At 39.6% G+C, this 13,846-nt stretch overlaps 3 protein-coding genes across 4 annotated transcripts in view; 2 read left to right on the top strand and 1 right to left on the bottom strand.

Moving 5' to 3' along the window:
* The window catches only part of LOC126404056 (prostaglandin D2 receptor 2-like), a 116,112-nt gene that overhangs the window by 84,845 nt on the left and 17,421 nt on the right, over positions 1-13,846 (bottom strand). The gene's annotated exons all lie outside the window — the stretch shown is intronic.
* On the top strand, positions 2,746-4,611 carry LOC126404057 (uncharacterized). Of its 2 annotated transcripts, none has more exons than XM_050067023.1 (5): positions 2,746-2,819; positions 2,956-3,657; positions 3,773-3,892; positions 3,999-4,042; positions 4,129-4,611. In XM_050067023.1, exons 1-5 carry the CDS (start codon positions 2,762-2,764, stop codon positions 4,246-4,248), a joined length of 1,044 nt encoding a protein of 347 aa, XP_049922980.1. In that variant the 5' UTR covers positions 2,746-2,761; the 3' UTR covers positions 4,249-4,611. The 2 variants fall into 2 exon arrangements, with proteins under 2 accessions (XP_049922980.1, XP_049922979.1); XM_050067022.1 differs by having other exon boundaries at positions 3,773-3,910.
* Positions 9,213-10,704, top strand: LOC126404066 (uncharacterized). Its single transcript, XM_050067036.1, has 5 exons — positions 9,213-9,282; positions 9,403-10,104; positions 10,221-10,337; positions 10,424-10,467; positions 10,585-10,704. The coding sequence occupies exons 1-5, from the start codon at positions 9,213-9,215 to the stop codon at positions 10,702-10,704; spliced, it is 1,053 nt and encodes a 350-aa protein (XP_049922993.1).

The raw sequence follows: 13,846 nt of genomic DNA, 5'->3' as shown, positions 1-13,846 counted from the left end.
GATTAAAGTAATTAACAGTGTAAAAGTATAACTAACGTTTGTGATTACTGCTATTGCCAGTGTTAACTTTTGGTAAACACACAGAAAAGGAAGTATCACATTGACTGACCGACATTAGGCTACTGCTTAGAACAACTGTAAGACACAATCCACTTTCTAACCTTTTAAATATCAAGGCAGCACAGATTAATCTATCTTGGTCTAACAAATCATTTTTGGCCATGTGTAGTGAAATGCATATTTACTGGGTCAAACAGTAAGTACTCTCAGACCTGACGCATTTCACCTCGTACATTTTGGGTTGTATCTTTGTCACAGCTGCAGCCTTTGTGGTTTCAGCAGGATGTCAGGGCATTTGAGCTCTCACATGCACTCACCTCTTAATCCAAAGACCACTTGCAGTAAACATCCGGAACAGTAAAGTATTCATCAGGTCATATTCATCAGTACAGCCCCTACTGATATTACTAAGTATGTTCGCCAGAATACTTTTAGTTGGCGTACAACTGACAACAATAGACAAGTGATTGGTATGCAGTTTTCGCATTTCCGCCGTTACAACACTCAATATTAGTGCATAACATTACATAAGGTAGCACAACATGCAGGAAGGCAGTGAGTAGTGTTTGTCTAGCAAAGCATTTAAATGTTATGCAAGGGTCACATCTTTGGCTCGCATCAGAGCAGTGGTTCCCAGCCACAGGTCCAGATTTGTCATTAGTCAAAAGTTTAAGGTCCACACAGTGTAATTCATTCAGCGTCACACTTGCATTTGGCCATGTCATCGAGCTAGTTTGCTGTCTCTGTCAAGTAGCTGTTAATCCCTCACTCTACTGCAGGAAACCACACTTCAAAATAAAAGCTCTTTGCCAGAAATGTATTGTTCTTACGTTTGTGAGTCTCTTGCTGTCCATTCAGAATGGACCCGTGACCTACTTTTGGACCACGACCCACCAGTTGGGAACCACTGCATCAGAAAATAAGTCCTGACTTCTTTTTGAGGCTCCAGCTTTGATGTTTGAGTGGTTAAGCGACTGGCACTTTACGCTGGTTTTCCTGGCTTTCTCTCAATGTTTCAAGTGGTTGTACTTCGCAATGCAGAATACACCAGCCAATATTTAACTGATAAGTAAGACAGTTTAATTATTATTATTGTGAATTCCAATAATTACATACATTAATGAATAAAGGACGTTTACTCTAAATAACCTGCTGCTTCTCTAAACAGTGAAGAAAGAGCGTCAGGTAACCATTAATCAGTCCAACAGTATGTAAAGTCATTCCAACATATTTAAGGGCTGTACACATGCTAAGTCTTTAACTGCCCCTGAAAACGCAAGGTCAGGCACTGCGTGCTATTCTTGTGCCTTTTTTGTTCCAGCTTTATAAGAGCGCAGCAGCAGGTTGCATCTGAGATTGCTAAGCAACCTTAACAGGCACCGTATCATAGGCTGTTTACCTGAAATCCTGAGTGTAGAGCTTATCTTCTTCCAGGCACTGTTTAAAAGAACAGATGAAAAGCTCTGGTAGCTCTGCACTACAATAATCACAGTCTTTTCTATATTTATCACAGACTGATATTTATGGAAGATGATTGGTTGGTCCTCATCACATGACATGCAGTTTGCGCTGCTGCATTCCAAAAGTTGTTTATCTCAGGGCACAGCCATTGTGCACTGAAAAATAGGAGTTGGAGAACACGTGCGTGCCATAACGGCATTGCTCTGGCGTTTGAGCATGTCTATGTTTAATACAATGAATTAGAGGGCACAAAAATCGTAGCATGTGTATGGCCCCGCATTCTCCTTCACCATGTTTTTTTTTTTTTTTTTTTTCATTTGTAAGCTTAAAGAGTCTCTATGCGGAATTCAGAGTGTATGAATTGTCTGGACACAGTTCTCAACATGAAAGTAGCTGAGCCGGCAGCTAGCAGCTAATGATGCTAACTCCATAAACAGTGCCAAACAATTCCAACAGTGCTGACAGAGCTAACAGTGTTAATCAGGGGGTAACCGGAGGGTGCTGTGAATGTCGCATACAGACCCTTTGATTTTTATTTTTTGTTATATCATATTGTCCACAAAAATACAGATAATTTTTGTTATTTTCTCTAGTTTTACTTGTGCCATGTTAATAATGTGTGTGCTTTTGACAGTCATCTGCGTCTTTGAATGTGATTCCAGTGAGCAGACTGCACAGTGTTTTTGTCAGAACTGGAGGTGGATACATCTCTTTGTTCATTCTCACCTTCTCTGGGCTTCCTGCAACACATTTTTGATGTTCCTACGCGGCTTTTTCTTTCACTGCCTTTTACTTTGCTGTGACTTCTTGACGTCCATGTCCTAACCCCCTCTTTCTGTGCAGTTTGCCACATGGAGTAACACACAATGAAAATAATTCTGATAATAACAATCAACGCTTCTCACCTTTACGTACCGATAGTTTGATGGAACTGCTCAAAATCATTTCTTTGTTTCCTGTTTAAACACACTGACAACCAGTCCATTACCAAATATTGAATAAATACACTGCATTGTGTCTTGTTACTGGTCTGTGTTACGAGTCGTTCTCCATATACCTGTCAGAATTTGCATATTATGTCTAAAACCAAACTTGACACTATAGATGGTAGTGAGCATGTGACCATGTTTCCTACACAGGGCATATGGTGTCATTTCAGGTTGGCCAATCACATGCTTTCTTGTCTCTGAAGAGTGGAGAAACCATTGATTTTCTTTTCATTCAACACAGCAGTTTGAACATGATGACATCTCCAGTGTTCACTCTCTATCTCACCTGTTTGCTCTTGGGGAACATGAGTAAGTTACATTTTTGTAATCTATCTGTTATCTGTTAGACAGTATGATGTTTCAAATATTTTTCAAAATACAGATTACATTGAATCTGTGTCATTACACTAAGTTTACATTTGCTGTTTCTCTTCTATCATTTCAGCTCAGATGACTGAACTGAAATCCTCTGTTCGTCAAGAGAGTCGTTTTGCGTCAGTTAAAACTGGGGACAAGTTGACTCTGCAATGTTTCTATAAGAGTGAAGTTGCAAGAAGGCTTTTCTGGTTTAGGCATTCTCTGGGACAGAAACCAAGGCTCATCTCTACCTTCTTTAAATATGACCTGAACAAGACTTTCCAACCTGAATTCAAGAACAATCCACGCTTCACACTGGATACAGAAAATGGTAAAAATCACTTGACGATCACAGATTTACGCATTTCGGACTCAGCTACTTATTACTGCATTAATTATTTATACACAATAGAATTTTCAGAGAGCATTACTGTTGATGTTAAGGGTTCAGGTTTGAGCGTCCCAGCTTTGGTCCATCAGTCAGCATCTCAGACCATCCAGCTAGGAGGCTCTGTGACTCTGAACTGTACAGTACACACTGGGAGCTGTGATGATGGAGAACACAGTGTTTACTGGTTCAAATACTCTGAAGAGTCTCATCCAGGACTCATTTACAGCCATGGAGGCAGGAATGATCAGTGTGAGAGGAAACCTGACACACAAACACACACCTGTGTCTACAACCTGCCGATGAAGAGCCTGAATCTTTCTCATGCTGGGACCTACTACTGTGCTGTTGCCTCATGTGGACACATACTGTTTGGAGACAGGACCAAGCTGGACTTTGAACGTAAGTAACTTTCTAAAAAGGGTTGTCTTATTTGATAAATTGTCCTTCCTACTACCTCATCAAACATAAATTGAAAAGATCCTGAACGCACTGAAAGCTCTGTTTCTGTCTGCAGATCAGTTGGACTTGCTCGTTGTGGTGTATTTCTTGAGTGGATCTCTGGCATTCACCATCATCCTGGTTGTTTTACTGGCTCTCTCAGTGTACAAGATGAAGAAGAGGAACAGTTCCTTAGGTGGAGGCAGTTGTAAGGGTGTATATCGGACAGTTTGTATTTATTGAATTTGGCTTGTGAATAATAATATGATTAATGATAATAATTTTCTGTGTTATACAACCAGAGTCTGAAGCAAGATTTCCAGCTCCGTCCACAGCAGATGCACAGGTAAATTTAATGTGTTCAGACTATTTGACGTTTTTAATTACTGTCAGAGACTATGTTATGATCTACTTCTTATATTTTGTTACCAGTGTTTCCAAGACGCAGGCAGCCTCCATTATGCTGCTTTGGGTGTTAACGTGCCCAACAGGTCAAGAAGACAAAGGACCAACACTGATAATGAATGTGTGTACTCCAGTGTAAAACACTAAGAACTGTTTACTTTGCATTTGAGCAAGATGGCAGTATCGTAGAATCATGTGAGGAGGAATGTTGATTTAGGTGTAGATACTGAGATAAACAAGGTTTATTGTGTACTGTTGTTTTTATCTTGGTGTTTTCCACAGGTTTTATTGTTTTCTGTATCTAAAATCCTAACGTCATATTATGTTAGTACTTGTAGCAATACATTTAGTGACATGTTAATTTTTCCACTCTATGACAAGCTTCTGTTGGGTTTTGAGGACCTCCATGCAAATAGGTAGTATTATTTGTCTTAATTCTTAAAGTTTCTTTATGTGTATCGTGCATTTCTGTGTACTTGTTGTGCTATTAAGGATCAAATAAATATAATCTATCACTGGAAACTTTAACTTTGGACATGTTCAATTCCAACCCTGTCTCACTCCCAACTCATCAAACACTGATGCTTGGGCAGTGGCCCTCGGCGTCAGATACCAATGTACAACGTGAGCGTTAGTGTGAGACACACTGGGCAGCATCTTGATGTTTCGAGCAACTGCTGTAGTATACAGAGTGTAAAAGTCCGGGTTGGATGAGCTGAAGTAGATGTGGATGGGTCAAATCAACTTCAGTCTTTCACCACGGAGATCGCTGTTTGTGTCTCATGTCAAACTAAAAGTCAGTCAAGTTACTTTTAAGATCCAGTGTGCAGAATTTAGAGGAATTTACTGGCAGAAATTGAATATAATAATAATAACTATGTCGCCATTAGTTTATACTGACCTGAAACTAAGAATCTTTGTGTTTTTATTACTCTAGAATGAATCGTTTATATCAACATATAGAGCAGGTCCTCTATCATGAAGCCAGCCATGTTGTTCTACTGTAGACCAGAACAGAAAAACCAAACACTGAATACCGAAGTTGGTTATGCGACAAATGAGTTGTTGAATATCAGCATATCGGATATTGGCACAAAAATCCAATATTGTGCATCCATAGACGTTAGTTACTCATTTTAAGCCGTACCTGCATATTTTTTGTAAATCCAACCACATACCTTTGTTGCTGGAACCTAAGGAAGTAAACCTAAAGACAGAGTAAACTTATATTGGAAGTTTATTTTTAGAAGAGTGTTTTTTAATTTAACAAGCAGGAACTGTACATTTCCTGCAAAGTTTATTGAAGACACTGCATGTAACAAGTGTAACTTGAAATGCCAGCCGGAGTGTCCACAAACTGACACTAAAGACGTTGAGCATCATAGTGTGACATGTAGGGCCACTGTCCAAGCATCGGTAATTGATGAGTTGGTAATAAAAAAGTGGAATCAATCTCTGGTAGTAGGGCGGCACGGTGGTGTGGTGATTAGCACTGTCGCCTCACAGCAAGAGGGTTGCCGGTTCGATCCCGGGTGTGGGAGCCCTTCTGTGCGGAGTTTGCATGTTCTTCCCGTGTCCGCGTGTCACTCCGGCTTCCTCCCACAGTCCAAAGACATGCAGATTAGGGACTAGGTTAATTGATAACTCTAAATTGTCCGTAGGTGTGAGTGTGAATGGTTGTTTGTCTCTATGTGTGAGCCCGGGCGAGAGTCCAGGGTGTACCCTGCCTCTTGCCCGATGTCAGCTGGGATAGGCTCCAGCCCCCCCGCGACCCTCAAGAAGATGAAGCGGTTAGAAGATGAATGAATGTATCTCTGGTAGTGACACATCTTGCTTCATCAGTATGCACTAAGTGTACTGGAGACAGCATGAATTGACTGCTCTCATTCATCCCTGTCTCATAGTGGAAATAAAAAATAATTCATGAGCTTTCACCTGCTTTTTCATCACACATTTGGTGTAGATATGAGGAGAGCCAAAGTGCACTGGTTTAGATAGTGTTTCCTGTTGCTCATGTACAGAAGCCCTATTAAGACCGTAGAAAAGGGTTGTTCCCAAGCAATGATCAAAAAGGCAAACACCTTGACAAATAGGAAAAATGGTCATTTTAGTTGTGACAGCTAAAACTTGTCAAAAAAAACGTAAGAACTAAAAGGGACATGTATCTTCCTTGCTTGTAGCGAATATAACGAGTCAAAAGAAAGTTCAGCCCACAAGGCAAAAATTTACACCTCACCTCCCACACACACACACACACACACACACACACATACACACATCTTCTTTGGTCATTGCCTTTCTGTCTTCTTCATCCTCTCATCCCCATATCTTTACTCCGTCTATCTCTATGCTGAAATGCCAAACTGTCACAACAGTCTGCGTCCTTTCACAACACTTAAGGCTCAAGTAGTTAGTGTTGGGTTTACGATTAGGCCTATCTACCTTATAGTCATTACTCTGGGACCTGTTGACCTCCACCCCCATACTTCTTTGCTTTGCATCTATTACAGTGCAGCAGGCTTTGTGGTTTCGGCAGGATGTAGAGGTGTTTGCACTCTTATATACAACAGATGCCCCTTAAAAGAATAAGCACACCTCCAAAAACAGTTCTGTGATCATAGATTATTTGTTATAAAACTCCTAAACTAAAATACTGCAAACACCAAGAGAAGAATAACCAATAGAATATTGGTTCTAAAATATCATATTGAAGTTTATAGTCACTAGTCAAAAGAAAAGGACACATTTAAAAATATATTTTAACTGAAGAAATTAGAGTGTCTGCTACTACAATTAACTAACATGTTATAATTTACAAAAAATAAAGAACTTCAAAGTCAAACGCCTTTCCAGACTTCACCGTTGTATCTATTTGCTTTTAAAAAGGTCCTTTATTATGATTACCTGAACCTCTTCTGAAACTATTGTAAACTTTTCTATAAACACACAGCTATGACAGCATTACATTTTCAGTATTACAGAGCCAGTTAGTCACCTATTGTCAAATAAGACGCAGAGCTTAAGAGGGCAACTACTTACTGAAGCCCAAATTATTTATCATCCACCCAAACCGGAACAGTCAGAAGGTTGCAACACTGGTGTTGGAACATCACGCGAGGGGCATGATAAAGCACAAGTATTTGACAACATGGGATGAGAGCGCTATGGAAATACCTGGTGTCACTTTTCCTAATCCACTGGCCCTTTACCTTCTTCCAAAGTGACAAACTACACCAACAATCCATGACAAGTAAATGATCTAACAGCTAGCTTGTATGTTTTTATTTGTAGCCTATTATACTCACATTTCCTTAGCATTAGCTATGTTGTCAATTGCTGTCATTATCATTTTGTTACAGTGTAGCTTGGGTAATCAGCAAGTAACCGGAGACATTGCCAGGTGTATGGAATAACCTGCCCTCGTCGTCCCAAACAACAGCCCTCAGTTCTAAAATTACTGTAGTCCATACCCACTGAGTGAACAGTTGCCCATGTACAGTTTCACGTGGTGTGTGTTTGGGATACAGGTCATAGGAAATTGCAAATTAAATAGTCAACTGAACCCATAAAGAAGAGCAATGTATTCGGACAGAGTTTTTGTGAATTTGATAGTACAATTGCAGCCACAGCGATCTCTCGCATTTTAGCCATTTTTCTGTTATAGCGCCACCCAGTTGCCAATTAGAGTTAAATTTCTCCAGTCACCTTGAGGCGTCCTGTTCTACATATCTACCAAGTTTAGTAAAAATCGATATGGCGGTTAGGCCTAGATAAGAAATTAGCTCTCTAGCGCCCCCATTTTGTTTGATGGGGTCAATAATGGAGGGGTCCCCTCAGATTATGTGTGGTCATATGCCTACAAAGTTGCGTGGTGATCGGTGAAACCCTTGAGATGTTATACACCTTTATGTGATGAGCCACACCCTCCGCAATATTCATTGCCTTATAGAAGCTCAGTTTTAGTAAGTTCTCCAACTTTTGCTAAGAGGGAACTTTAGATATTTTTCCCGAGATTATATTCACCAAGTTTCATGCAGATCAGTCAAACTTCCTAGTTCCTAATTCAAAATGGCAGAAAATCTCTATAACCGCAAGTTATGGGTTCTTGAGGCAAATTTGTTCCTCATGAGGAGAGGCATCTCTGTGCAAAGTTTCATGTCTCTACGACATACAGGGCATGAGATATGCCCATTCAAAGTTTGCAATTTCAATCGGTTGCTTGAGCGCCCCCTTTGGCCAATTGATGTAATATTGCTTCATTCGCATCCTCCCATGACCCTCTACCACTGTGCCAAATTTCACATGGATTGACCAAGTCAGTGAGGAGAAAAACGTGGAACAGACAGACACACACACACACACACACACACGCACACACACACAGACACACAGAGTTTTCGTCATTATATAGGAAGATCATGGCCTCTCGTGGCTTTTTTCTTAATTTTACTTCTGACACAACCTCAGTGCAATGAATTTTTGCTTGTGGTGCTTAATCCCAGTTAAGACTTGAAAAATTGAATTGAAAAACAAATAACTTTCCACTAACAAGAACCTCATTACTGTGTATAACCCACATTTTTATGGTTTGATTGAAAGGAACTATTCAATAATTTGTATGAATATGAATGTTAACTTAATGTCAAAGTTAGTCTCCACACAGAAACCCCAATTACAGTCTTCCTTTGCAGGACAGGGTCAGTTATATTTTCACCTGTTTATGAACTGCTAAGTGTCATTTACCATGCTATATCTCTGCATTAGGCAGGTAGTGTAGTCTACAAAGAATTATGCCTGCATGTTGGTCTGTTCATGTTGAGCAAAAATGAGCGCAGGTGTGTCTTGTTACTGGTGATACAAATCAGGATTTTTTTTAATAATCCAAAATGTAATGCCAACATGAATAACCACAAGGTCCACAGTACCTCTCACCATGTGATTCTATTCAAGGAAACAAATGACACTGTAGGGGGCAGTGAACATGTGATTACATTTAACCAATAAGGGGACATAGTGTGTCACTTTAGGCTGGCCAATCAAATAAAGTCTTGTCTCTGAAGACTGAAGAAAAGATCAAGATTCTTTTCTTTCAGCACGGCAGTTTGAACACGATGACATCTCCAAGGTTTGTGTTCTATCTGACATGTCTGATCGTGGGGAAAATAGGTGAGTTGTGTTTCTGTGATTAGAACTTGCATGAAGGTCACACCTCATGCAAATATTTCTTATAATCAACTATGCTGAATTCTATCACATAAACATTAACAATGCATTTGCTTTGTCTCTTGTCTTTCATATCAGCTGCTGGAAAGTCCACTGCATTTAATCATGAAGAGAACAGTTTTGTATCAGCTAATGTTGGTGAAAGCTTGACTTTACCATGTTTCTATGATGGTGATGATTCAACAAGGATTTTCTGGTACAAGCAAAGTCTTGGACGGAAACCACGGCTCATCTCTACCCTATATGCGTTCAATAAGAATGGCACTTTTCATGATGAATTCAAGAACAACCCACGCTTCACATTGGATACTGAAATTGGAAGAAATCACTTGAAGATAACAGATCTGTGCACTTCAGACTCGGCTACTTACTACTGCGCAAAAAGGGTTTTATTAACTATTGAATTTGTAGCAGGTACTACTGTCAGTGTAAAGGGTTCAGGTTTGAACGTCCAAGCTTTGGTCCATCAGTCAGCGTCTGAGACCATCCAGTCAGGAGGCTCTGTGACTCTGAACTGTACAGTACACACTGGGAGCTGTGATGATGGAGAACACAGTGTTTACTGGTTCAAATACTCTGAAGAGTCTCATCCAGGACTCATTTACAGCCATGGAGGCAGGAATGATCAGTGTGAGAGGAAACCTGACACACAAACACACACCTGTGTCTACAACCTGCCAATGAAGAGCCTGAATCTTTCTCATGCTGGGACCTACTACTGCGCTGTTGCCTCATGTGGACACATACTGTTTGGAGACGGGACCAAGCTGGACTTTGAACGTAAGTAACACTCTAGCTATTTTGATAAATAGTCATTTAAGGTTACTTTACAATCAACTTAACATGAACACAAAGATAAAAGCTAAACTCTGTTTCTGATATCTGGCTCTCGACAGACTCTCTTGTCTTGGTGTATATCTTGAGTGGAGCTTTGGCATTCACCATGATCCTGGTTGTGTTACTGGCTTTCTCAGTGTACAAGATGAACAAGAGAAACAGCTGCCAATCCACAGGTAACTGGTATTTTATAAATCTGGTGGCTCGGGTTAATGGAATCTGGCTTTTGAATTAAATAACCTCTTCTGTTCTTTACAACCAGAGTTTCAAGCAAGATTTTCAGCTCCCTCCACAGCAAATGCAGAGGTGAGAGCAGTTTACATTGACTGGTAAATTATCAGGCAAACATGTACAACAATTACTTGTCTTTAAATTTTTGTCAGGAAGCATATTGCAATCAGCTTTTAAATATTGTGTTACCAGGGTTACCAAGATGCAGAAAACCTCCATTATGCTGCTTTAAGCGTCAACCTGCCCAACAGATCAAGAAGACAGAGGAACAACACCAAGAATGAGTGTGTGTACTCCAGTGTAAAGCAGTAGATCCTGACATGTTACATGAATATTTTGTGAGTAAGATGGCAAATTTGATGAATCTCTCTGAACATATATTATACATTTAGATGTAGAGCTAAATGTCTGTTTAGATATTTCTTGTGGCCTGAACATGAATATTTTGATGCTGACGACACAGTGACATATTGTAGCAGCTCAACCATTATGGAGACTGTGGCCAAATTGCAGGCTGTCTTTAACCCTATGGGCCCGAACGACGCATAGTGCCCTGTTCTTCTCTATGGATTTTCTCCGCAACCGTGCGTCATAGCGAGAAGACACGCATATCACGTGAAACAGCGGTAGCTTTCCGACAAGACCAAGACTTGTTGGCAGTGCAATGTTTTCACAGCGAAAAAAATGATAAATTTACACAAACATCATGTATAACAAAGCTTTCATACAGCTTTGCACACACATTATTCTTGGATGGGTTACCTCTCTCGCTCTCCCTCTGACATTTTCCGCACACTGTTTTTGAAATCTTCCACGATCACCTGCCCCTCGCATTACTCGTAGTTCACCTACTTGACTGGCTTGTGGAGTGAAAAGAGGAGAGGAGGGGAGGTGGAGGTATTGCGCATGCATGGCTTCCGGGTGTGTTTGATTTGTTTATACCCCAGTATACCACATGAGGATGGCTTGAATGCTTTGAGTTATTTTTTGAATCAGCGGTCTGAGTTACATCCACCCACTGAGTTATTGTCGTCTTTGACTAAAATGGTCCTAACTAAAAACTACTTTAAATTTCAAGATCGTTATTATTTACAGTGCAGAGGCACAGCAATGGGTTCTGCAAATTTATTTTAAGAAAAATGTCAATATTTTACACACAGAGGTGTATAAAAAAGAGACAGATAGGAACACTTTTCTCCACTAAAGCAGTTATCATCCACCCTCACTTGAGAGGAGTTTGCTATACAGCCAAATTCTAAGGTATAAACGTATTTGTGATTCGGATGAAATCTTTGAGTCACAAGCCAAGGAGCTCTGTAAGAATTTTGTCTCTAGAGGTTATAACAACACTCTGGTTGAAAAAACCATGGATAAAGTTTGTCAGATCCAGAGGAATGTCTTGTTAGAGCCGAAAGAAAAAGTTCATTCTAACTCGGTTTCAATGGTGTGCACATATAGCCCTATTTCCAGTGCACTCAAAAAGGTTGTAAATAACTATTGGTATATTCTGAACACAGATCCCGATATCGGAAGAGCTTTTCAAGAGCCACCAAGATTCTTCTTTAAAAGACAGCCCAATTTGAGCAACTATTTGGTGAGATCCGTTTTACCAAAAAAACTTTCTCATCATTTTTTGTCCAGTGTGCCAAATGGCAATTTTCCTTGTTTCAATTGTGTTCAATGCCCGAATCTGATCAGAGAAAATTATTTCTCACATCCTAAAACTGGTAAGATTGTGAAAGTCACAGGTAGAATAACATGCAACACTAAATTTGTTGTAAATTTATTGAAATGTCCTTGCAATCTGTACTATGTTGGTAAAACAAAACGGGAACTAAAAACTAGAATCTGTGAACATAAATGTTCCATCCGCAATCATGATTCTAAATCGGCAGTAGCCAGACATTTTAACAGCTACTACCACACCACAGCTGATCTCAGATATATGGGCATTGAGGCAGTTAAGATTCCACCTAGAGGTGGAGATCGGGATAAAACCCTTTTGCAAAAGGAATGTTTCTGGATTAATTTCCTTGATACTCTAGAGCCAAAGGGACTGAATGAGGAGTTGGTGCTTACTTGTTTTTTGTAAAAATGTTTTTTGTACAAATGTTCTTGACTAACAGGCCTACAGGTTAACAAGAAAACTGTATTAAAACAATTAGACATTTGCCTGTTCATTTTTTGTTAAAAAACTTTAAAAACCTTAAAAATGTTAAAAGCTTGGAATTCTTAGAAATTGATATGCATTTCATTGTTGAATAACTGTTTTTTTTAAAAAATATCACTATTGTGGTTACTTGATTGTTTGTGTTGATATAAGAAGGGATACATTGTTAGGTTCCTTTTTTCTTCTCTTGCCATTACCTGCAGGTGCTGTGTCAGCCTGATTACTGATAAGTGACACCTGTGTGTGTGATCCATTCACTTTGTTGCTTGTGCACGGTGAGGAAGGGTTTCACCCGAAACGTTCGTGTGGCAATAAACACTTATTAAGCTTGGAACAATGGGAACATTTAAAAAAGGCAATGTACAAAAGTCAGCTCCATTACAACCTCACAGGCTTCACCAACAAAATAACTGTTTTATATGAGAGACGTTTCCCCCACATGCTAATGTTATTAGCATAAGCCTATGCCATTTCTCATTGCATAAATTACCCCAGCGGCAAGCAGACTTTATTCTCTAGATTACTCATATGAAGCCAAGTTGAATGACACACAAGACTTCAAATGCTATTTTGTGGGGACTCTACTGTCTTTGCAATTTATTGTTTCTTATCTGAAGAATAAAAACAAAATCTTTGCTTCTGCTGATGAAAATGATTTTCTACAAAAATAAACAGGAGCTCTGTATCACCACGGCATGTAGTTACATTTCTGGGTAGGTGCACCTCAGTCATTCTGTGTCTAATGGAGAGTGCACAGCCTTCAAACATTATCGTAGCTTATGGATTTGTAATAAAGGAACAGTAGTCAAAAACAGCAGTCAGTTAACAGTATGGATCTAAACAAAAAAGCCCTGAGAGAACATAGTACAGGACTGTTGGTACCCATGGCTTTGTCAGCACATATTTATTTCAAAAGAGCAGTGAGAGAGATGGAAACACCGACACTCATGTCATCACTAACTCCATCCAGTGGTGTAATTTCATCACTCACTCACTCATTCATTCACTCACTCACTCATTCACTCACTCACTCACGTTTATATGGCTGGCCTCACATTCTCCTGTCCAGCCAAAAATAGACAGCAACAGATCTTTCCAGACAAAAAACGCTCTGATTATGCCAAATACTAAACAATTAAAAATTTGAAAATAATTATTTATCTGTGAAATTGATATCGTTTTCACAATGGCACTGATTATAGACAGAATTCACTGGACTTTATCTTACAAAGAGAGTTATATATCATCATATATGGACGAACTGGTCAAAATCATAAGAAATAA

This window comes from Epinephelus moara, chromosome 17 (genome assembly GCF_006386435.1).
Source record: "Epinephelus moara isolate mb chromosome 17, YSFRI_EMoa_1.0, whole genome shotgun sequence".
In the NCBI taxonomy this organism is placed as follows: Eukaryota; Metazoa; Chordata; class Actinopteri; order Perciformes; family Serranidae; genus Epinephelus; species Epinephelus moara.
This window is presented reverse-complemented; position numbering and strand designations above follow the sequence as displayed.